Raw genomic sequence first — 24,418 nt, 5'->3', positions numbered from 1 at the left:
ATTTCCAGGAAGGAAACGTTACTGAGGATCCAATAAGCCACCCAAGCTCTATACTTAGGACTAACTTATGAATTAGATGTGTAGCAAAATTTCAGTTAGATTTTTGGCAAAATCTCAGACAAGTAGCAATGTTTGTTTCAAGTCCCAAATCCAGTTAAGAGTATTTGCTAAAACTCTGGCCACAACTAACTCATTCTAATAATTTCAGATAGACATGCAGGTTCAACTTTAAACTGGATCATGGCTACAACTATAATTCCCTGCACACTTACAAGGAAATAATCTCTTGTTGAATTCAGGAGGACTTTAATAAATGAACAATAATATTTCAGCTATTTATATACAGGTTTCTAAGTGGTGTACATACAAATTACAAAAGACGTACAGTGGATAAAATCAATTTAAAATTAATCACAAAACTAAATAACCTGTTGAATAGCCTCTGAGGTTCAAGAGGGACGGAGCCTTTCTGATCACATCTAGGAAGGAGTTCCAAAGAATTGGGAATAAAATACTCAATGCATGGCATCAGGTGGATACAAACTGTCTATCCAAGTCACAGAGGAACTATTAAGATAGTAAATATAAATAGGGTTTGGATCCCAGTGGACCACAGAATTTATTGTGGCAAAAGCATTCATAGCTCATTCACTTACTGTATCATAATCAGTGCTTTTCTTTTGCTAAAAAAAATGAGATGCTGGTTTGCACATTGATTAGAAGTACCATGGGGCCAGCACAAAATGATTTTACATAGAGAAGGATTAGAATTTTAAATTAACAGTGGTAAAAGTATTAACCTATTGAAAATCAATCTTTCCCAGCTATTGAATGTCATCGTAACTAAAAACAGTTTTCAGTTCATCCAAAGGAAGTCTCGCAGTCAGAGAAGCCAAAAGAATGTGATTCTCCCTTCTCATTTCCAACCAACTTCCTGCCCCTTCAAACCTCTCGTCAATCTTTCACAAAAAAATTATACTGGAGTGTAACGTCCTCAGCCTCTTCTATACTGTTACAAATGTCTACAGATCAAAACTGCTGTTAGTGACAGGCCAAGCCAAGCCAAGCTTTGTTTCTTTTCCTGGTCTGGTAGCAACCCTATCATCAATCTATTTCCCCCTTGCTCACATGACAATTTGCTTGGAAATACTAACAGTTTTCAACAGAACGTACAGTACTGTATACAAGCTACAATGGTAAATTAAATCTTCTGGGCAAGGATGGAGCCCCAGATATACGATTGGTGCTAAATAATAATATGCAGCAGCTAAACCAGGCTGAAAATCTAGCTTGGTCCCCCATCCCAATTTATATAAACAAGAAGACAGTTATTCCACAGCAATTCCTTTAGCCTTACTTGTTGCTTCACATAAACATCAGGAAGAACTTTCTAAGAACTGTTTGACAGGGGAACAGACTCCCATGAGAGGTGGTGGACTCTTCTTCCTTGGAGGTTTTTAAGCAGAGGTTGAATGGACACCTGCCCTGTATGATTTAGTTCATGGGTCGGCAAACTAAGGTCCACGGGCCGGATCAGGCCCAATTGCCTTCTGGATCCTGCCCGTGGACGGTCCGGGAATCACTGCGTGGATCGCAGAGCATGCGTTCTTTCCCTCTCCCTCATACGGCGGCAGCGCCTCCTCCCTCCCTCCTCCTGGCTTCTCCCTGCCCTGCCTAGAGGAGGAAGGAGGCTGGGCTTTGTTGGTGCCAGCAGCAGCAGCAGCGTTCAAGCAGCCACCATTTTAAGCAGCCCCTCTCTGGAGCCCTTTTGCGTGCCGCTCATTGTCTTGCCACTGCCGCCACCAGTGCCTGCCGCTCGCAAGACACAGGTAAGCAGCCACCGGGGCTCATGGTGTCCTTGCATCATATCAAAATATAGTCCGGCCCCACACAAGTTCTGAGGGACAGTGCACCAGCCCCTGCTGAAAAAGTTTGCTGGTGCCCTGATCTAGTTGATATTGCAAGGGGTTGGACTTGATGACCCCTGCCGTCCCTTCCAACACTATGATTCTATGATTCTATATTATGAATTCCTCTACATATAAAGTATTTCCTGTTTATTAAACTTGCAAATGTATTACCATATGTCTAAGTTAACTGAAACAGAACAGCTGGATTAGCTCAGCTGGTCTCTTACTTGAAATTTTTAATCTCAGAGTCAAGGGTTTGAGCTAGACATTTGGCAAAAGATTCCCGCATTGCAAGGGGTGGACTGGATGAGCCTCACGGTCCCTTCTAACTTGACGATTCTATAATTCTAAACATTTAACTTTCCCCCATTTACACTGCAGCAGAATATGTTAACAGGCCATGGTGCTGTCATTTGCCACACAGATCCTATACAAAATGATAAATGAAGCAGGATCTGTGGAACGGCAACATTTTGGGTCTTAATCCAAGAATAGATTTTTTAAAGGTTAAATCAGTTTTTACCAGTAGCTAACAGACAAATGAGAAGAGAGAGGATATGACAAATGGGAGCTACTGTCTGCATCAGCTAATGGTTTCCTTTCCAGGAAAAATAGACAAGATAGTCTAAATAAAGCTTTTCTCCCTTTGGCAAGTTTTATGGATGGATTGTTTTCCTGAGAAAACAGCCACTTACTGCCAACAAAGTGCAAAGAAGGAAGGCATAGCACGAAGTTGGGACATTTTTTAAAAGAAAAAGAAAAGCGAGAGGAAGAAATGACAACAACTGTATTCATAATACGAAATCTGCATATCTTGATCTGACACACCTGACTGAATTGCAAGCTTGCCAGTGGTGTCAGGAAATTACAGTCACTGAGGCGGAGGAGGAAAGGGCTGAGGAATGGGCAGGAAAGAGTTGAGAGTTTCTAGCACTGCTGTTTACAGTATTATGGGGGAAGCAGAGAGACTTTAAAAGAGAAGGAGGACTTGAACACGCAACACACAAGAACAGACTAATACACAGTAGTTAATACAACTGCCAAGCTAATATTTTAACCCATCTGATATTTTTTGACTGTACAATAATGATTTACAGTAAGAATGGCACTCGGGGAGGGGGGGAGAGACCCAAAAGTTAAACAGGAAAAGTAAAGTTAATCTAAGTCAGGCATAGGCAAACTCGGCCCTCCAGATGTTTTGGGACTACAATTCTCACCACCCCTGACCACTGGTCCTGTTAGCTAGGGATCATGGGGGTAGCAGTTCCCAAAACATATAGAGGGCTGAGTTTGCCTAAGCCTGATCAAAATGGTTTAGCAAGGTGAATGATAAGCACACAAAAGGGTAAGGGAGAAGAAGATATTGCAAGGCAGGATTTAAAATTACCTGAAGGTGGAATGGAGTCTGTGCAGACTTACAGAGGTATCCTACCACATCCCAGATAGCAAACTCATTCCCCCAGTGCTTATCCTTATGCAACTACGGTAACATGGCACCATCAATGCACAAGAAACAGCCACAAGCAGGCTTGAAGAAGCACAAAACAATATTTAAAAGCATGTTCTGCAGGCAGTGAATCCTTTCTGACTGTTGTGGGAAGAAATGGAAAAATGGGGTGGGGAGAGAGGAAGGGAGTATCCTGGCCAAGGCACAGCTAGAACCCTGCCCTCAAGCACTCCACATGGCAACTGTTTCTTGCAGATTCCACCTGAAGGACTAAATTTGCTCTTAGACTATTCAAGTGCCTATTTGTTAGCAAACCAAAACTGAACCATCCATGTTGCTTTATGTGGAAGTAAAAATGTCACGGTTTTTTATAAGCAACATCAGCCTTGTACCCAGATATGCAAACCATGAAGAGCAGGCCCCTTAAAATAAAAACAAAAAGTCACATGATGACTGGTTATTGCCAGCCATTAGCAAGACCGCTGAAACAGGCAAAAATGTCACATGATGTTTTAAATCATGTGTGGGGAGCCTTGCTCAGCCCAAGGGGCGACATTCCCTCATGGAAAACCTTCCAAGGGCCACATGCCAGGGGAGGAGGCAAAGACCAGAGTGGAGCAATGAACATAAATTGTAATCTTGTACAGCAAGCTAGTTTCTTCACACACTCCTTTCCTCCATCCAGAGAAGCAAGAGACATTATCAGAGTTCAAGGACACATTGCAGCCTAGTCAAAATACCTGGGGCAGTGAGGGGTGAGGCCTAGGGAGAATTCTGAGGTTTAGGCATAGAGGCCTGACAGGCCACATTTAACTCCCTGGCCTGAGGTTCCCCACCCTTGTTTTAAGTAAGCAAACTGTCTCACAATTCCAGAAGTACAGCCTTTTTTAAAACCTGACCATGCCATAAACCTTTATCGACAAGTCTAGGAAGTCCAAGTCTAGAAAACAGTCCTGGAACGATTATGCTTTGTGGCCTTAGGATTTGGATGGTTAATATTCACCATTGTATAAATTGCCACACTTAGTTCTATATATATGCTACCATGTATTGGCCTTACACACATTGTGATTTGTTGGCACCTCCTCGTGGCAGAGAAGCCTCATAACAGCTTTGTTTAAACCACCCACACTATTCAGAAGAGAAATGTTTGCCTGTGGTCTTAAACGAGCAAAGGTTGCCTGCATGACCTTCTAAAGAAATCAAGAAAAGGCCTGGGACAGCCCATGCCATGTCTTTTGCTGACACTGTACAGGCATTCCATTTCTGAGAGGTTCTTTTATATCAGAACAGCACAGCAGGTTTGGATAGGAGTTGTGCGCTGTTGACACAGGAAGCTGCCTTCCACCAAGTCAGGCCTGTGGTCCACTGAGCTCAGTATTGCCTATGCTGACTGGCAGCAGCTCCCCAGCATTTCTGACAAGCATTAACTATGTTTGCGCCAACTTAAAAACATTTTTGTAGTTAAGGCTGGAGAAAGGGAAGCTCATGGCTGAGAGGAGAGAGGCTGGGAGGGAGCATGCATAGTTGGAAGGAAATTTTAACCACAATTGTTTTTAGAACATGTTAACTCTTTTAGAATGTTCTTGCTTTTTTATCGTTTATCTGTTTGCTACTCTGGAGAGGAAGGGGGACATAAATTCGATAAATGATTCCCACGATCCCTTTGTTGGCGCCTGGAAGGAGACAGCAGGTGCTTTTACACGAGGGCTTATACAGCCAGTGCTCTTTCACTTTCCACACAGAACCTATTTTTCCTTTATCTCAAATCGCATAATCCAGGGGTGGAGAACCTCTGGCCCTCCATATGCTCTTGGGCTACAATTCCCACAGCCCACAATCACTTGCAATGATATCTGGGGTTGATGGGAATTAGAGTTTAACAACATCTAGGTGGCCACAGGTTTCTCACCCCTGCTGTAACTCCTGCCCATACAAATGCACAGGTGTTTTTTTTTACCTTCAAAGAAAGGCAAAAAGTTACCACTGTATGCTTTTACACAATTTGCCATTTGTGTAAAAATGACAGAGTACTTCACATACAAACTTAATGTGGTCGCAGACCATCATGAGATACAAACATGCAAACAAAATAAAGCACATAAGACTTAAAGAAGAGAGGAATAAAAGAAAATAGTTAAAAGTGGTTATAACTCACATAAACTTAAAGCAGATAGAGACAAAAGACAAGCAGTTAAAAGCAACTATAAGGGAGGGAATGTGAGGCAGCACAGGACTTGCATTATGGGCCTTCAGTTTGGGCCTGGTTTGTGACACAAACAATCCTTTGACATACCATATTTTTCCGTGTATAAGACAATGCTTTTTGCTAAAAAAAGAAGAAGCAAAAATTGGGTGTTGTCTTATACACGGATAGTGAATGCAGAGGGGGGACGTGCGATTAATGGCAGCAGCAAGCAGGAGATTGGCAGTAGCGATTGATCGGGTGACTGGTGGTTGCAGCAAGGCCTGCTGGCAATTGGCTGTGGCTATTGGGCAGGCGATTGGTGGCTGCGGCAAGTGGGCGGGTGGGCTGTTGGTGGCGGTAAGCGGGCAGACAATTGGCAGCAGTGGCGAGGTGTGCGATCGGCTGTGGCTGTGGCAAGCAATCAGCAGTGGTGTAAGTGACCTCCCCCCCCCCAAAGCTAAACAACTTAATTTCTTAATTTTGAGTTAAAAAAATAGGGGTCGTCTTATATAGGGGGGCGTCTTATACATGGAAAAATATGGTGTGTCCATCATGGCAGTGCAAAATCTAGCAACTGAGTATGTGACATCTGGGTTTTCATACTAGAATAGTAGGGAGATACAAAGTCGTTCTGTACATCCTGGGAGTTTGTATAGTATAGGCAGGATGAACCTAGCTCGTATGTCTGTATAATATTAGCAGTGAAACTTAACATGCTTGTTATCACATTAAACTTTTTTTGCACTATTGTACTGAGATTTTAAAATTGGCAGATTCAAGCCAGGAAGAGGCAATGATGAGGAGGGGCACATTTTAGGCAAGGTAGTGGTGGAGGTGCAGGCGGGCAATGGAAGATGTAGGGCGATGTAGATAGAGCCATGGTCTTCAGCTACATCGCTGCCCACATCATCCAAGTCTCTTCCAAAAAAGGAGAAATGACAGCGTTATAGCAATCTCTGTATGCAAGGAATGTAGAGCACTCTAGCTGGAAGCCAAAACATTTGATTACAAATGGCCAAGAGATTAAGTGGGAGGTCAATGTCGGAATGGTTTAGGAGCAATATCATCCAAATTCTCTATGAAACTTGAGTGAGCAAATCATGTCAACTACAGAAGAAAAATGACCAGCATGGAAGCACCCAGCATTATGTAGTGGAAGAGTAGGGGTTCAATAGATCATTAAGTAAATTTCATTTGTTCTAGAATAGGGCAAGGAGAAACAAATTTCAAAGCCAGAAGAAAAACACACTTGGATTGAATAGGACATTTCAGTGACAATAAAGGACAGCCCCATACAGAATGAGGATGGGAGACTGCTTAGTGATGCTCTCTTCACTAGCAGTTTTCAAAATAAAGTCTGGATAGACTATCACACTTGGAGCAGTTAATTCTGCTAGATGATCCATAGGTTCCTTCCATTCTGAAACTAAGTGATTTGAGAAACATATACAGAGCACACAGATACATCAACAAATTGCCATTAGGTGTGGAGAACTACTAGTCACGGAACTACTAGTCAAACATAATTTTCAACATAAAAATGTGGTCCATGGAAATTTCAAATATGAACAGCCCAGGCAGTTCAAAACTTATAGGGGCTATTGGTGAGCTGTACGGAATTAAGAACTCGAAGCAATACCACATGCAGTTAAAAGCCTCAAAGCCTAATACAGATCTACCTGCTGCTCCTCTCTGAACCAAAGCTGCTACAGATTTATGTTCAATCATGGTCACACATATATCCAGTTTATCTGAAATGTTTCAACAGAGAAGCTAATATTACTTACCTTTATAAACTATGGAAAAATACACACTTAGAGAAGTTTCATTACTCCACATTACTGTTGTGGGGGAAAAGACCCACTCAGCATTCTTTGCCTAATTGATCAATCCTGGCAATGAATTTTCCCCACAACATAACCAAGCACCAAGTTCAACTGAGTTCCAGAAGGAGCTTCTTTCTGTCTTCCCACTTTCACAAAACAACACATAAGAAAGAAGAGTCTTACCTTTGAGGCTTGCGAATGTCCCAGAGTCCTACGCCTTCCTTTGAGTTGGCAGTGGCGAGTAACCTGGGCTCTACTGGATTGAACATCACACTGTGAAAGGCTGATGGATAATTAGCCAAGCAGAAGGGCTCTGTTAACAAAACAAGATAAGATCAATTTACTTTTAAAAGCACAACACCTCTTGTACAATGCTGATGGCTGGCTAAACTTTTTCTTAATGGGACATTTGTCAACCCTTTCAAGAATTTATTTAGTGTCGCTAGTCAGGTTTTATGCATCTTTCCTTAGCATTAAACAGAATTCCCACATACTAATTGGTAATTTGTGACTCAGAAATCTACAGTGCTAGTGTACTGATGAAGTAGTATCTACTACAGAAACCATTTTTTACTAAGTGGGAGATCTTGGAACTCTGACAGAGTGGAAAATATTTTAATTTAGATTTGTGTCTTATTGAAAGAGTTTTAAATAAATTACCTTAGTATAATCCATAAACATTGCATTTACTAGCACACAAAACATTGCGGTAGTCCACAAGGGAACTTCTCAAAAGTTCTTGACATTCCATCTAATTAAAACTAGATTATGGCATTAAAAGTAATGTGACACTGAAACCATTTCAATAGAGTAGAGGTTTTTCAACAGTTTTATTTCATGAGTTTAATATGCTACAACAAGCAAGTGTAGCTGCCCCATCGACATCTTAAGGCTGGAATTACTTGTCCAAGTTGCCGAGAGAACTCTGAATCCCAAATATCTTTGCCAAATCCATACACTTTCCTTGTTACTCAGTTTTCCAGCATTCCCGCCATTCTACCAAAAGCTTGCTTGTAATAAAATCCTTAATGTCTAGCATTTCTAAATATAGGTCAAGATCTAGGATTCAATGAACAACTGCTTCCTTATTTGACCCATTTATTTTCATTCCCTAAATTATCAGACAGACAGACTTCACTCAGATGACAAAAAAAATTCCTCATTGCACAAATCCACTGAAGACACCCATATTTAAAATTGTGAATTATCAGACACTGTGGCTGCAATCCTAATCCACACTCAACTGGGAATAAGACCCATTGAACATAATTGGTCTCACTTATAAGTAAATATGCTTAGGATTGTGTCAAGAGTCAGATAAAATTATTGCCCCTTTCAGCTATAAATCCCATGCCCAATGAGCAGACATTACAGTAAACCAAAGCTTTAGCATTATGAAAGAGAGCCAGAGGGAGCCTTTAGCTCAAATACTCCCCCTTTTCTTTCAATGTGACTGATGTTGTAAAATATAGTTAACAAACCATAGTACGTGACCTCAGATGACACAAGAAGTTGTAGCTAAGCAAAAGTAGTTAGGCAAAAAATAAAGAAGGTGGAAACTTCTGAACTACTCATGCTTGTGTTGAAGTAAGTCAGGAGCTAGGGGAGCATGCGACGCCAAGCTTCGCTGCAGCTTATTCACTGGCTGAGACAGATGGGAGTCCAACAAGCTCCAGAGGGACAGAGAATAGCCACACCTAGTCTACAGAAATCTTCAAACCTCAAGGATCCACAGATCCATCTTTATATTACAGGCAACTCCCAATTTATGCGTCGGTTACGTTCCAAGGAACCACGCGTTTAAGTGAAATCGTGTATATTTGAAACATCATAGAAAAAGCCTGCAAACACCCTGTTCCACCCCTGCCCCGTTCTGCGGCATTTTCAGGTCACTTCTGGGTTTGGCACAATGTGCATACATCAGACGCATCTAAAATGGTCACTGCCTGTGTTTACAGAGAACTATGATGGAGATCTTCAAATATCTAAGAGCTGTCATGTGGAAGATGGATCAGACTTGTGTTCTGCTTTGCCAAAGGGCAAGATTAGAACCAATGGGTAGAAATTGCAGGGAAGCAGATTTTAGTTAGGAGGATGAGAAACTTCCTAATGAACAAGAGCTATTAGACAGTGATCGAGCAAAGCTGCCTCGAGAGGCAGCTCCCTTTCTACTCTACAACAAAAGCAACTCTGTTATGCAGAAATATATTTAAGGGCCATCTACTCCCCTACTCTCTTTTCACTAGTCCCTAAATCACTCACGGTTGGAGGCATTTTGTACCCATATGAATGGTATCCTAATAGCAGCTTACAAGAACATCGTAGAAAAGATCTTATTTAGCTGAACTTTCAACTAAACGAGGAAATTCAAGAATTCACACATGGCTTCTACACAACCCCTGTCCAAAACCTAACCCAACGAGTTAAATTCAACAGAGTCCTCTGCAGATCAATAGGCAAGTTCCCAGTGTACAAAGCAAAGGGAGCGATTGTAAATGCTCAGCAAATCATTCTGAAAATCAGTGCATGAAAAGACTTAAAAGCAGAGGTATAACCCGGGCAGCCACAGTTCATCCTTGGGCCTATGCCCAATGAACCAGCCCATACAATACTAAAGTAATCTTTGGAAGCCGTCCTCTAGGTGACCCAACTAGCAGAGATGGCACTTCTTGGTTGTGATTATCTTCCTTTGCTTTTCCTTGAGAGGCTTTAACATGTCATTAACATTTTATTCAGGTTTTCAAAAATCTTACAATTAACAACAGTCCTCCCTTCATCCCCCCCCAATCCAATAAGATTAGTCCCCCCCCCCAACACAAAATTCAGTGCACTTATATTCCTAGGATTATGATGATTATTTTTTTGGCCCAAGGTACAGATGTTTCATTTTCCCAGGCTTTTTAAATCTCCACTGATACTGGCTTAGAGTACAAATGGACCTGCTCTTTTATTCTTGTGGGAGTTTCATTTCATTTCATTGGTTTTTATTAGTGTCAGCTGCCCTAGAAATACTTGTAAAATGAAATAAGACTCCACCACAACAGGGATAAAGCAATCCATTTCACCCTTTAACACACTCTAGAGATGTGAAGTTTCTGGAAATCTCAAAGCCACGGGGCAGGGGTAGAAAAAGGACCTTTCCCCTTCAAGAACACAGAATAAATTCCAGGATGATTTAAATACAGTGGTACCTCAGGTTACATGCGCTTCAGATTACATACGCTTCAGCAGCAGACTCCGCTAACACAGAAATAGTACCTCGGGTTAAGAACTTTGCTTCAGGATGAGAACAGAAATCATGCTCCGGCGGCGCGGCAGCAGCAGGAGGCCCCGTTAGCTAAAATGGTGCTTCAGGTTAAGAACAGTTTCAGGTTAAGAACGGACCTCCAGAATGAATTAAGTACTTAACCTGAGGTACCACTGTTATGCAATGCTAACTTTTGTATTAAACCTTCACTTGTTTCACTGCTTTAACATGGAATGCATTATTTTAACTTTGCATATAAAATCACACTATTTAACGTATTTTTTTTAATTTACAGAGCAATCCTATGCATGTTTATTCAGAAGTATAGTGGCACTTACTACCAGGTAGGCACACATAGGCTTGAAGCCTTAGAAGTATAAATGGCTTAGTTATGTAGCAAGGTGTCTGCAAGGTGGGAAGTTCAACTAGATGTGAAGGGTCATGCCAAAAGGACAGCATATGCCTCATTCTTCCTTCAGGTATCTCCAAATGAGATCAAAGATCACCAGAAGGTGGCAAGCAGCAACTCACAAGCAACTAAGGTTCTAGGTGTTTCCCTCATGAAGATATGAAGATGACAACACCTCCTAGGTGTAGAAATGCATCCTGAATTTGCATATTGTCTGTGTCTGCAGCATATATAAGAATGATCACTCTCGAAGTTAAATCAGTAATGATACACCGGGCAAGAGATTTTGGTTACAATATACAGTTTTCTTCGTGGGAAAAGTTATGGAAAGAGGATTTGAAGTTTACAGCCTGCTGTTTGCTGAAAGAAAATTATATGAAAATGATGTACCATTGGTATTTGGCACCTAGTAAAATTGTGTAAATGTTTAGAACCAGTTGAAATGTGTGCTGGAAATGTAAAAGAAAAGAGGGTACATTTTATCACATGTGGTGGTCATGTAGGGTAGTAAAAGCTTTCTATAATGAGCTGAAAAAAATGTTTAAGGTAACTTTTGTTTCAAAAAAACCAGAGGCTTTTTTGTTAGGCATTTTAAGTGCAGAACTACCAAAAGAAAATAAAAGACTGTTTATGTATGCAATGACAGCAGCAGGATGCTTCTTGTCCAGAGATGGAAAGAAGTACTGACCAGAGAAGAGTGGTAGACCAAACTGATGGAATATGCAGAAATGGCTAGACTGACGGGAAAGATCAGAAATCAGGAAGACCGAGTATTCTTAAAAGACTGGAATAACCTTCTAACATATTTGAGAGACCACTGTAAACAGCTGAAATTATTAGCAGGAATACAATGACACTTTTAAAGTAACATGGATTGTGGACACTATGATTATATAATATAGATTACAGTAAAGCATTTCATTATCTATAAAAAATTAAAACATTTCAAAATAGTCCCCCCAACATTCCCAAAATGTTCTTTTTTCTGTTGGAAAGTTTGAACAATGTCCTCAAAATGTAGGGAGGGAGACTAGAAAGGTAGTCTTTCTCCCTCTCCCTCTGTTTTTTTTTTTTTTTGGACTTTCACATCTCAGGACTAATTCCCTCCAGTGAGAGAGCTCACCACCATTCACACTCAAACATAGCCCTCACCTCCCTGCGAAGACTCTCTGATATCCCAAATGAGAACTCTGCCGTCATCAGATGAGCTTGCAAAAACGTTATCATTCACGGGACTCACAGAGAGCCCATACACTGCATCTTCATGGGCAAATACATCCAAGGTTTCACCGCTGAAAAAGACACAGACATCTGTTTTTCATCTTTCTCATTTAAGGCTAGGCAGGACAGTCCACCAGGTAGCACTGAAAAATGTTACTTGAAAATATGTAAAGTCCATTATCCTGTATGAGTAGCAGTAGGTAGAAAATATAACAGTAGAGATTTGGAGATTGAACAGTGCAATCCTATACATGTTTACTAACACTGTCCCATTGTTCCAGGTAAATGAGGGAAGGGTTGTAGCCTACCCCTGCAATTGTATGCACACTTACTTGGAAGTAAGCCCATTGAAATAAGCCCAACCTATTGTGCATAGAATTGGGCTTTAAGTTAGCAGGAAATATCAACACACATGGGGCCTGGTATACAAAGTGAATATTTTGGGTCCTATACACCTGGCAGAACTTATTTCCCCACACCATCCATAAAAATCACTAGTTCTTTAAACTCAGATGTTTTAAAAACTGCTTGTGAATCTGCCCCCAGGGTAGGGAGGGTTAAATATAAAAAAGGAAAGCAAGCAAGCACATACATTAGGATCTCTCCAGATCAGGGTCTTTGGCTATTTTACATTATTTGGGAAGGCTGCAGCTCTAAACCCTGGAAATAAGCCCCATTGAATTCAACAGGACTTACTTCTGAGTAGACGTGGTTAAGATTCTGCTGTATAACTTAACAAACAAGCCTAGTGGCTCTGATGCAGTTTTTCCATAGTATGTTATCTAGTAACCATATCAAGGGGAAAGACAAGAGGAGGAAGATAAAATATCAGGAGGAGAAAGCAGTAAATAGAAGACAAACAAGAATGGGTGTTCGCGTAGGCTTTCAGCCAACATGGTCAGGATTAGCCAACCTTGTGCCCTCCAGATGCAGCTCAACTGCCAACTCTCATTAGCCTCAGCAAGCATGGCCAATGGTTAGTGATGGCGGGGAATGGACTCCAACAACATCTGGAGGTCACAATGTTGGCAACCCCTGTATTAGTGAAAATATCATACAACAACCGGTTAGCATTTAGGAAACACACACACACACACACACACACACACACACACACACCAAGAGTGTTCAGGCATTGCAGGAAATGCATTTACCTGTCAACGTCATGGAGCAACACTTGTTCATCATTACCTAGATGAAGAAACAGAATTTTATAGCATATTAGTAAGGAAAATTGAGAAATAATGTGCTTGCAGTTTTCATTTTGGAATAAAAAAAGATGAAAGAAAAGAGATGAGCCTGCTACTTTTTTCTCATGGCAGGACAAGGTGTCCAGGGTAAAATTCCTCCCAATTCCCTGCTTGCTTGACTTGGACATACCCAGTAGCAGAAATGAGACAACATTTGTCCGGGAGAAGAAGTACAGGGAGGAAGTGCTTGCTCGCAGTGGTAGACCTGGGGGGTCTCAAATTTCAGTGGCGCCCTGCGCAACACCAAACGTCAGCACTTCCCCACCTCTTGCACTCCATTCTAAATCATAGTTGCAGCGCCCTCCACCCAAGTGTGACCTCCACCCAAGTGCTCATTCTTCGGACCTCCACAATATCGCCCTCTGCCTGGTTCCAGGGTTAGGTGCTAGCCCCCATTGAGTGGGGGGAAAGTGGCTGGGAAATAAGAAGCTCAAGCATTCCCCCAGCCTACTTACCCTTCTGGTCCTGCCAATACCATCACATTACATGCTAGAGGAAAACACAGGATCAGGACTCCTGTTTGCTGCTCAACATTGGTTTTGCCTGTCTCTGAATTGACAGCCTAACTAAAGGCTGGCTAGCCTCTGGCATGCCGGCCATATCCAGTCCCACCACCAAGGTCTTTGTGACTGCCCCCAAGACTACTCCTTAAATATTTTTTTCAACAACTTTTTATAGTTTTTAAAACATTACTGACAGCTCCTGCAGATCCCCAGCATCAAAACCTTCTGTGTGACCTTCCAAGCCCCCTACCACAGTTCTTCTCACACCCAGTTTGACACTCTGGGAATATCCACTCTGACATGCAGCTCCTAAAGGATTGATGATCATGGGTCAGTCAGCCCCAAACAGGTGAAGCTATCCCAGCCTAGCTGAAGTCACATGATTTTTTTTATCCAGCCCAAGCATACGCTAGTTGCTTTTCCTTACCACATGCCCCTCTTGCATATTAAGAGTGTGATATAGCACATCCACACAGAATGGATTTAGAGGATAGGACAATCTTGCTGAGCAGAATAACCTGTTCTTCATCCTTGCTTGTCTATATTTTTTCAGTGTCAACCTGTTATGGAGAACTGCACCAGGGGTGGATGGTGGGTGGGGAAGTGTCCTGCTGATGTTCTCCTCCTTTTAAAATATGGTGGTTATATGTTATCTGAGGCAGGCAGCATACTATACTCCAAGTCACAGGCAACATCCAGCAGAGTCTCTGAGACTCCTACAACCACTGCCCAAAAGGCAATTCACAGTCTACCTGGGAGGAGGAACACCATTCTCCCCAATCCAAAATATTATGCTCAGAAAAGACAGCATTCCCTCTGCAGTGATTGTTGTTAGGCTGCCAAGCCTACACAAGTGAAAGACCAAAAGTATACTGCAAAGAAAATAAATTCACAGAAAGGTCCTGAAACCCTAATTTTCCATTGAAGATGTTCCCCATGAAGCTTTTCCTCCTTACCTCCAGAAAATACTCTGGTGTTGCCACTATTAAAAGCTAGGCAAAAGATGTTTGAATGATGTTCCCCTTTCAGCTGAACAGGCTTGACTCTGGAGTGGATGGCTTGTTCCATATGCCACAGTAGAACTCGGCGGTCATCTCCACCTATGTGGGAGAATGGAGAAAAACAGCACTATAAGCACCTGCACAATTTCTGCTGAAACCAGCATTTACAACATGAAATCCAAATTACGGAGCCTCTATTGCTGTGGCACTATGAACAGCCCCATTATAAGCAAAATCTCTTCACTGTTGCTCAGTGTTTCTCCAGAAAGAAGCTATCATATACTACAGTTGCATCATCTGTGACTAGAGACAAGAGTCAACATTACCATGTATTTTATTTATTGCATTTATATCCTTCCCTTCCTCCAAGGAGCTCACGATTAGCATATATGGTTCCCCTCTCCAAGTTTTTGTCCACAGCAGCCCTGCGATGCAGAGTGTAACTGGCTAAAGTCACCCACTGAGCTTCATGGTTATGTAGGGACTTGAACTCCAGATTCCCCATTCCAAGTCTAACCACCACATCATATTAGGAAACACTTTTCAAACATGCACCATGATTAAGTGGAAAGTTTTTAAGGTAAATTAGCTCCCAAAACAATTAAATCATGGATATCTGCAATGTGCTCAATGGAAGAAACAAAAGCCTACAAAATCCTCTGACAACCTCAGGCTACAATTTGAGGAGACTTTAGAAAATTAAGGTTTTACTACTGGGTTTGTACTTAATCTCCAATCTTGCCCTTTTAAGTAGACTTGTTATGAACTGAATATACTTGGATTTGTTTACATAGCTTGCCAGAATAATAAATCCAAGCAGCAAGTCCAAGGGTATACTTGTGAGCAGATCTCATCTATTTACAGGCATAATTGTAACTCCTAACAGTGCTTCCAAAGATGTCCCCAAAGATGGAGTGTTTGGAAGTGAGCACTATAGGTCTATTTCAGCTTTTGGACATAGTTATAGCCCTAGTGTCTATCTACTTGAACAAGTAATAATATCACTCTATTCTGCCTTGGTCAGACCCCACCTGGAGTCCAGCTCTGGGCACCACAGTTTAAGAAGGATATTGACGAAGATGACAAAGGGTCTAGAAGCCAAGTCACCCCCATCGTTCAGCCCAGACACTGAGATCCAGCACCAAGGGCCTTCTGGCGGTTCCCACACTACGAGAAGTGAAGCTACAGGGAACCAGGCAGAGGACCTTCCCAGTAGTGGTGCCCACCCTGTGGAATGCCCTTGAGGTTGCCCCAGCTACTCTGGGTGGCTTCCAGCATATATAAAAACATAGTAAAACATTAAAAAGCTTCCCTATATAGGGCTGCCTTCAGATGTTTCCTCAAGGGACTCTCCTTTATTGGAGGTTTTCAGAGAGATTAGATTACCATCTGTCAGGGATTCTTTACTTGTGATTCCTGCCTAGCAGGGGCTTGGGTTAGAGAACCCTTCCAACTCTAAAATTCTATGATTCTAGGTTGGCCATGTGTCCTACTGTACAGAGGACAGTGTACTGAACTGTAAGTTACACGTATGACTGCTGGACAGAAGTCATGGGTGTGACCTTGGTGCACTGTTCTTCAAGGAATAGCTGTGTTGAAGAATTTGAGAGAGGCAGAGAGACTGGTGACCAAGGCCATTCAGGTGCCTTACCAGAGCCTGAACAGACTGAAAATGGTCTATATAATCCAGGGGTCAGCAAACATTTTTAGCCGCAGGCCAGTCCACTGTCCCTCAGACTTTGTGATGGGCTGGAGAAGCGGCACCGGGGAAGGGGGAGCTGGAAGAAGAGGGGAGGGGAGCAAGTAGTCGTCCTCCCCACCCCCACCCGCTGCGCTTACCTTCCCAGGGGTCCACCACTGCTGCTGCTTCTTCTTGTGGGTAGACAGAGGGAGCTCATCCGCTCCGCTCTCTGGCCCACAGGAGCACCAGGGCATCAGTGGCGGAGGGAAGATGAGTGGCGTGAAAGGGCTGGCTCCGGAGAGGAGCTGCTTAAAATGGCGCTCAGCCAGCCCAGCCCAGCCCCCTTCCTCCTCTAGGCAGGGCAGGGAGAAGCCAGGAGGAAGGAGGAGGTGGCACAGCGGTGTGTGTGGGGGGGGGGAATGGAATGGCGCGCGGGGGGGAATGGCACAGCCCAAACGAACAGAATCCCCACGCAGATCCACGAACAGTCTGCAGGCCAGATCCTGAAGGCAATTGGGCCTGATCTGGCCCACAGACCTTAGTTTGCCAACCCCTGATATAATCTACTTCTTCCAAGCACTCTTATAGCTGAACTGCCATGATGATCCTGAGCACCTTGCTTAACAAGAGACAACTAACAACTGGGTGATGGCTGCTTAACACTTCTGGGTCCAGGGAGGTCCTCTTAAGGGGGCACCCCACTGCCTATCTAAGGGCCAGTGGTACCTCCTGCACCTGTACTGAGGCATTCACTACTCTCTGCACCCACTGAGGTAAACTCCTCTGGCTCACCTGTATAAAATGCAGTTGAAGTTTATTCCTCAGGAAAGATGTTAACAGTGCACACAGAAATCAAGGGAGATTTCAAGATTTTTAGGTAGATAGGATTGAGCATTAGTTTGTCCACGCTACCTCCCACCCCACCCCTCAAAAAATCCCAAACACACCCCAGTTAGGATTAAGAATGCTCAGTGGACACAAAATGCTGACTTCCTGTTGCCGAGGGGGTTGGACAAGGGATGAGGGGGAACAGAATGGAGCGGAGTGGCTGGACCTCTGAACAGAAGCAGCTCATGCTGCAACATTTCATTGTAGGGCCCCACTTATAATTCTTATATTCTTCATATGGAATTAGGCTGTCATTCCTTCTGTGACAGGGAGCTGCTCTAGGAAAGGAGTGATAATCTTTTCACACAGAGAAACAGTTCAGATATGAGGCTATTTGTACATCTTTCAAGATCAATATTGTTCCGAATTTCTCAGGAAGAACTCAGGACTTTTGTGGATTGATCTAGGAAAGGCAGATAGGAGAATGAGTAAGAGTGGTAGAACTTGGAGACTGTCAAAATTTGAGAGAGAGAGAGAGAGAGAGAGAATGGGAAGGGTGGGGAAATCAAGAGAGCAAGATAAGTGTTTTGAAGAAAGATGTTGCTGGGTTGGAAAGAGAAAACAACTGTTTGATGTGGTCAAACCAACTACAGATAATTCTAACAGAAGAATTCTGGGTTCAATTAAGAAGGTAAAGATTGGAATAGAAAAGACAAGTAAAAAGATAACAGTTAACATGAGAAGCCTAAGCACATTCTGTTCATTAAAATACGTTGCTACATTTTTCATTAAGAATTTGTCTATATCAAGTAAAGAACTAACCAATTTACACTCTAATAAAATTAATAGCTCCAAATAGATAAAATTCACTTTTGAATATTAGTACCATCTCCTTTTCATTTCTAAAGAATATAGACTGCTGCAAATTTACCAATGGTTGTCATATTTGAAACCTGCTCATGTTTCACAGAAGGGACAGTCATAACCAGAATATTACTTTAAGGCAAATATTCTAAGGTGTGCTTTTAAGGATGCATTGAATCAAGCCCTAGAAGTAGTCTAACCCTTTTATTTCATTCAGGATAAAGGAAACCTATTCACTTTAGAAGAGCCTAGTAATAAGTTTAGGAAGTGGGCAACTTTTCTGTCAAGTAGACAAAAGAGAGACACCATGTGAAATAATGGCTCATGCGTGACTAGGATGGAGGAAACTTAAGTTCAAATCCCTACTTGGCCATGAAACTTATTGGGGCAGTCAAATACACCCAGGCCAACCTACCTCAACCTATCTAAAATGGGAAGAAGGAAAACTATGCTGGCAGAAGTGTGCCAAGGGTCCCTTATGCCCTTGGCAATAAGCTGTATTCGCACCCCCCCCAAAAAAAAACACTTTACTGCAGAGAAAGCCTGTGTTTGATCTCACTGTGCAACAGTGCCATTGCGTCACCAAGCACATATACATCATACACTCCATAGCCCAGTAGGTGATTTTTGCATTCTGCTCTGCAGGGGCCAGTTTCATCGACCCCTAGATACACCTCTGCATGCTCGCCACTCTGAACTCCTTAGAGGAAAGGTGGATTCAAATGTAGTAGAACAGCAGCAGTCAACAGACATTAAACATCAAGGGAAAACAAAGTTACCAAAGGAGAGCAAGATGGCAGCTGGGGAACCAAAGGTAACTAAAGATACAGGCCAGGCAAAAGTAGGCTTTGAGGAGGTATTTAAGAAGGACAAAGCAGTATGCCAGGAGGGACAGAACCCCCCCCCCAACATCCATGGATGGGCAGTGCAATGATTGGAGAGGGGAGGGCAAACTGGAGGTTTTTAGACAATTGGTAAGAGTTGAATAACGAAGGTCACGTGCAGGGATATCACCTGAACTAAGGCAGGAGATGGAGCAAGGCTACAGAAACCTCTGAAGTTAAAGGCTTTGTACTAGATATGCGAGAACCAGTACTGTATAGGGATCTCAAGTGAGTTGCCTCATGGTCCAACAACTGTGGAGGAGGACAAAGGTCCAGTACATTTACTAGCTGGGCAGTTCAGAGAGTGTCTGCAAGTGAAATATCCTGTCATATTTGTACAGGGGGGAAAGGCTATACCTGCCAACAGTCCTCTTCTATGCAACAAATATTCCACAAACCATAGTCTTGTGAATCTGGTCTCTAAATAAAATCTTGTTTTCCCATATATTTGAACCTAATTATCCAAACTGCAGCCATACTCTTTTCAGTGGAGAGCTCGTTCTTTCCTTTCTTGCTATAGTGCTTAAGTTTCAAAAACCTTACAAGTCCACATTTTTTCGATACACTTCTACAACAAGTGATGAATGTTTGAAGCCAAAACCCAGTATTCGTTACAGTTCTGTCCATAACATTCAGATACGCTCAAAAGTGTATAAATGCTGCTAGTATGTTTTAATATCGATACTGATAAATCATTGAGAAATAAATTAATTATTAAAATATTAAATATTAAATAGCCTTATTTCTGCTATAGAGAGGGGAAAGGGTTTGCAACCAAGGCTGGTTTTATGCACTCTCCTCTCCTGAAAAATCATAATCCCACAATCTATTCACCCTCTTCATTCACATACTGCATAGTACTCCATCCACCCCAGTTTTGGGAGCTGCAGCTGATGGAACCTGCAATTACCTAAATATGATTACTATGTATTACTTAGTTAATCACAACAAAGCAGCCTTTGAATAATATTGAAAATAGGGCAGGAGTAGTTTAGGATTATTGCCTCTTATAGGTAGATTAGCTTGTGTTTAAAAGTTGGTGAACATTTTCCTACCAATAATCAGGGACTAAAAACAAGATTCTAAAGGGTTAATCATATTGCACACCAAACAGCAGCTTTCATCCACACACCAAGGCTGTTTTGTTTTTTTAGTGGGGGTGGGGCGCGGATGTAGACAACTTCCAGAATGAAACAGCTGTTTCTTTAAATATAGATCACACATCTGAAGTAGTGAGGGCTCACTTGAAATCTCTATTAACATGTCTTCTAAACTTGGAGCTTCCACAATAATGATGGGCATTGAACTTGTTTATTTCTGAAAGCACTTTAGCTCTGGCATGTTAGTAGAATATGGAATATCCTGAGATGTAGTAAAGCAATAAAGATGTCATTTTCATCAAAACAATGAGTTTTGTCTTTTTCCACTTTAAAACCTCATACACTTCACAAAAACTGTTCCTTCCTAGCACCCACACTGTGTCTTTTACCATATGCAAATTTAAGTCACTTGAAAGCTAGACAAAATGAAAATTAGCTAATTTTTTAATCTGTTCACCTTAGATTAAAGCCCAGTTAAATCAAATGGAACATAATTATTGCTAGAACAGTAATAGCAGAAATACCCTTTGATATTGAGAGAGATTACCTTCCAAGCAGAGGACTATAAAGGGCTAAGCTATGGACTCAGACAGCCTGAGGCAAATAATTTGTGCTAGTTTCCATTTCATATCTGAGAAGTGGAAACAGTGACCCTATCACAGCATGTTATGAGTGCATTGAAATATATTTAGGAAAAGGGTTACAGCTCCATAGTACAGAACACACTTTGCATGTAGAAGGTCCCAGGTTAAATTTTTGGATTCTCCAGGCAGGGCTGGAAAAGACTTTTGCTGGAAACCCAGGAAAACTGCTACCATTCAGCATTGATGGCTCTGAGCAATATGGACCAATGGTCTGACTCACTGTAAGGCAGCTTCCTATATTTCCTTTATTATGCCACTATTCAGGATCTCAAAGCAATTGATAATATATACAAATACAACATTCAAAATCAGCAGTCATACACTAAAATAGATTATCCACTCATTATAATAGATGAATACTCCTCCTCTACCCACTACATAAGCACACTCCCTAATAATACTCAGGCAGAATGCCCACAGGAGCTATAATTATATTAGCATTCAAGTACCTGGTCCAAAAAAAAATGGTGCCAGGCAAGGCTTCCCAAGGAGAGCAGTTCACAAATGGGTGGGGGCATCCCTGAAAACATCCATGCTCTTGCTGCCGTCCTCCATACAAAGAACCTCTGATGATGATCTTAGGATCTGGGGAAGCTCATATAGGAAGAGGCCATCTGCAAGCTGTTGGGGTTCTGAGCTGTGTAAGGCTTTATAGGTTAAAACCAGTCCTTTGAACTGGGCTTGGAAACAAACTTGGAGCCAACGCAGCTAGGCCAGATCTGGTGTTTTGCAAAAGCTGCAGTTTCCAAACAACCTGCAAAGGCAGCCCAATTTATAAAAACAGTAATGTAACCTAGAGATTACAGGAGCATAGGCTACTGATGCCAGGCTATGCCCATCCAGATGAGGCCGAAGCTTATATAAGGCACTTGGAGCCAGAGAGGCTTCTTGTCCCTCCAAAATGATTATAGAATTTAAAAGTAAAATGCCAAAACCCTTCTTTGCGCTTATCTCAAATTAAAGGCAGTAGAAAGAGCAAGGTCCCCCTTTGCCACAGTTTCCCTTTCTTCCTTTTGAAGAAAGGGTTTGCTGTGTCAGAATTGCCTTCAGACTGCAGATGCAACAAGCCTTCAGAGTGGAAAAAGAGGGAAAGGGCTCCTTTAACATTGATTATTAGTTACGAATTAAACAGGCTTCAGCCACTGGGCCACTTTCCAAGCCGGGATAGGTTAAAGAGAGAAGGCACTCGAGTGGATGAAGCCGCCAAGTGTGAGATTATAAATGGTGTAAAGAACCATTTGGTGGTAGTTATTCCGGATTAAGCATCCTTGTGCATCTTGACTCTCCTATCCGTGGCCTACGTTTCCTCCTCGAGGAGAGGGAGATGCAGGCGAGGGCTGCCTCCCTTTGGCCACCTGTCAAGACACCCCCAGCCACGGCTGCGAGAGAGGGAAACCCCGACTCCGAAACACACACACACGGGAGAGACACTTGTCAAGGGCTGCGATGTGCCACTCGCGTGTCGCCCTCCCCTCCCTGGATAGGCCATCGATTCCCAGGCCTGTCGCTATGAGGAGCTCAAGGAGAGCGAGGCCTGCAGCTCCCACTCAAGCCCCGGCCTGGAGTTAGCCATTTCCTCTCAGAGCGGGGAGCGGCGGCTATAGCGGGGCAGGCGGGAGAGGGAGACGGATCTGGCCCACCTCCCGGGGGTCTGCCCCTGATGCCAGGCGCAGATAGGGGGCGGCAGGCCGAAGGGGTTATTATTCCCTGGGCCCCGTCCTGAAGGGGCGCCTCCCTGCGCTCCCCCCACCGGGCGCAGCTCTCGCGTCAACTCCGAGGCTCCCCGACACCTGACAGCAGATCCCCCTCCCCATAAGGAAGCCCCCCACAAACACACTCTTCCCCAGTTAAATTATAACCGGGGGGGGGGAATACGAAACGAGTGCACTACCCCTTTCCAGAAAGGCGCTGCGCAAAATAAAATCACCCCGCAGTTTTAAAATAAACAAGTGCCCCCCCGCAGTGCTGCCCCCTCCCTGAATTAGCCAGCTGCCTTCAAAACCACACACGCCCCATTAAGTGGAGTGGGGGGAACAACGGATCCTTCCGGATCCGGCCACAAAACCCGACCCCGGTCTCCATTTGGGATATGTTGCGTCTCTCGTTATTTACTTTTGTCATTTGCCCCTGGGATTCCTTCGGGTCTTTATCCATTTTGTTCCCAATCACCCCCGACACTAGGAGGACTAGGCAGCCAGTTATTAATATACATCGGTTTTTATCTCTCTCTTTAAAAAAAACCTATCAAGCCTGGCAGAGTAGCCGACACTTTCTGATTGGGAAGACGAAACTTCCACTCCCACAAACCAGACCGCCACCATAAACATGACTTGGGGTGGGGAACAAAAACAACCCCCCCAAAAAACCTGTCAACCATTTTAGATCTCTATTTGGGAAACATCGGGGGTGTTTGTGTGTATAGGAGGGAGAATACGCCTCTCAACGCCGCTATGGTCGTCTTCCGATGCGGGCTCGGGGATGCGGGCGGGGTGGGGGTGGGGGAGAGAAGAGAAGAGGAAAATAAAAATTGGGGAGGGAGGGGGAGGGGTTGCATTACCTGAGACCAGCCACTGGCCTCCATTGTTGGAGAATTCAATGGCATTGACACAGCCGAAGTGGCCCAGGAGATCCTTCTTGTAGAGGTTTCTACAGCCTCGCAGGCGTCTCCTCTGAAAGTCCTGGGTGAGCAGGGGGTCTCCCTGCAAGCCCCTCTGGGACAAGAAGCCCACCACTGACCTCATGTTGCCCCCCAGATCAGCTCGCCTTCTCATGCTGCTGCTGCTGATCCCCCACCACCCCCTCGCTTGCTCGGCTGGCTGGCTCACTCCCTCTGCCTTCTCCCCGCCTCCCCCCCTCCTTCTTGTTATGGTTATGATGATTTTTCTTTAGCCAGCCATAGCAGGGGAGAGGTGTTAGACACTCCGTTGCTTCCTGATCCCCTTTAAACTCCTCCCCTGCCTCGCAGCGGCGGCGGCGGCGGCAGCAGCTGATCCACAGCTGCAGCCCCTTTCCTAATGCGATTCCTCGGCCGGCTGCTGCCCTGGACTGAACGTTGATCGGGGGTGTCAGTGGCTTTGGAGGTTTGGACTGTGGCTCTTGTCTCACTTGCCCCCGATCCCAGGCGGAGCCCCCAAACCCCCGCTTTTTCAATAAAGATAAGATATTTACGCTGCCTAACTTCTTATATCAGTCGCCTTCCCCTCCCCACAAGAACAATCTGCGGAAGTACATCCCTCTCCCGCTAGGGATCAACGTGTTATTGGATCCACTTTTATTTTAAGGGGCTGCAACAGCGGGAAGGCGCTAGATTGCGCTTGGGTGGGGCCAGAGGAGGGAGAAGGAGATGGGGGCGACGGCGACGACGGTGAACCTGGAACTGCCGATGCACCTCCCTCGGGCCCTTCCTCATAATAAT

The 24,418-nt window shown here is 43.5% G+C and overlaps 1 protein-coding gene across 2 annotated transcripts in view; it reads right to left on the bottom strand.

Annotated features, from left to right (window-relative positions):
• Positions 1-24,216, bottom strand: part of DCAF5 (DDB1 and CUL4 associated factor 5) — a 41,864-nt gene extending 17,648 nt beyond the window's left edge. Inside the window, exons 1-5 of one of the 2 annotated variants that reach the window (XM_081926406.1) lie at positions 23,561-24,216; positions 14,958-15,101; positions 13,403-13,439; positions 12,180-12,319; positions 7,555-7,684 (exon numbers count right to left, since the gene is read on the bottom strand). In XM_081926406.1, coding sequence (XP_081782532.1) covers positions 7,555-7,684; positions 12,180-12,319; positions 13,403-13,439; positions 14,958-15,101; positions 23,561-23,774 — 665 coding nt within the window. In that variant the 5' untranslated portion in view covers positions 23,775-24,216. Of the gene's footprint in view, positions 1-7,554; positions 7,685-12,179; positions 12,320-13,402; positions 13,440-14,957; positions 15,102-22,124; positions 22,729-23,560 lie in introns of those variants that run through there. The other variant, XM_081926407.1, reaches the window with a different exon arrangement.
• Between the last annotated feature and the right edge of the window lie 202 nt (positions 24,217-24,418).

This window comes from Podarcis melisellensis (assembly GCF_964234715.1).
Source record: "Podarcis melisellensis genome assembly, chromosome: 1".
In the NCBI taxonomy this organism is placed as follows: Eukaryota; Metazoa; Chordata; class Lepidosauria; order Squamata; family Lacertidae; genus Podarcis; species Podarcis melisellensis.
Note: the sequence above shows the minus strand (reverse complement) of the source record. Positions and strands in the feature narration are given on the sequence as shown.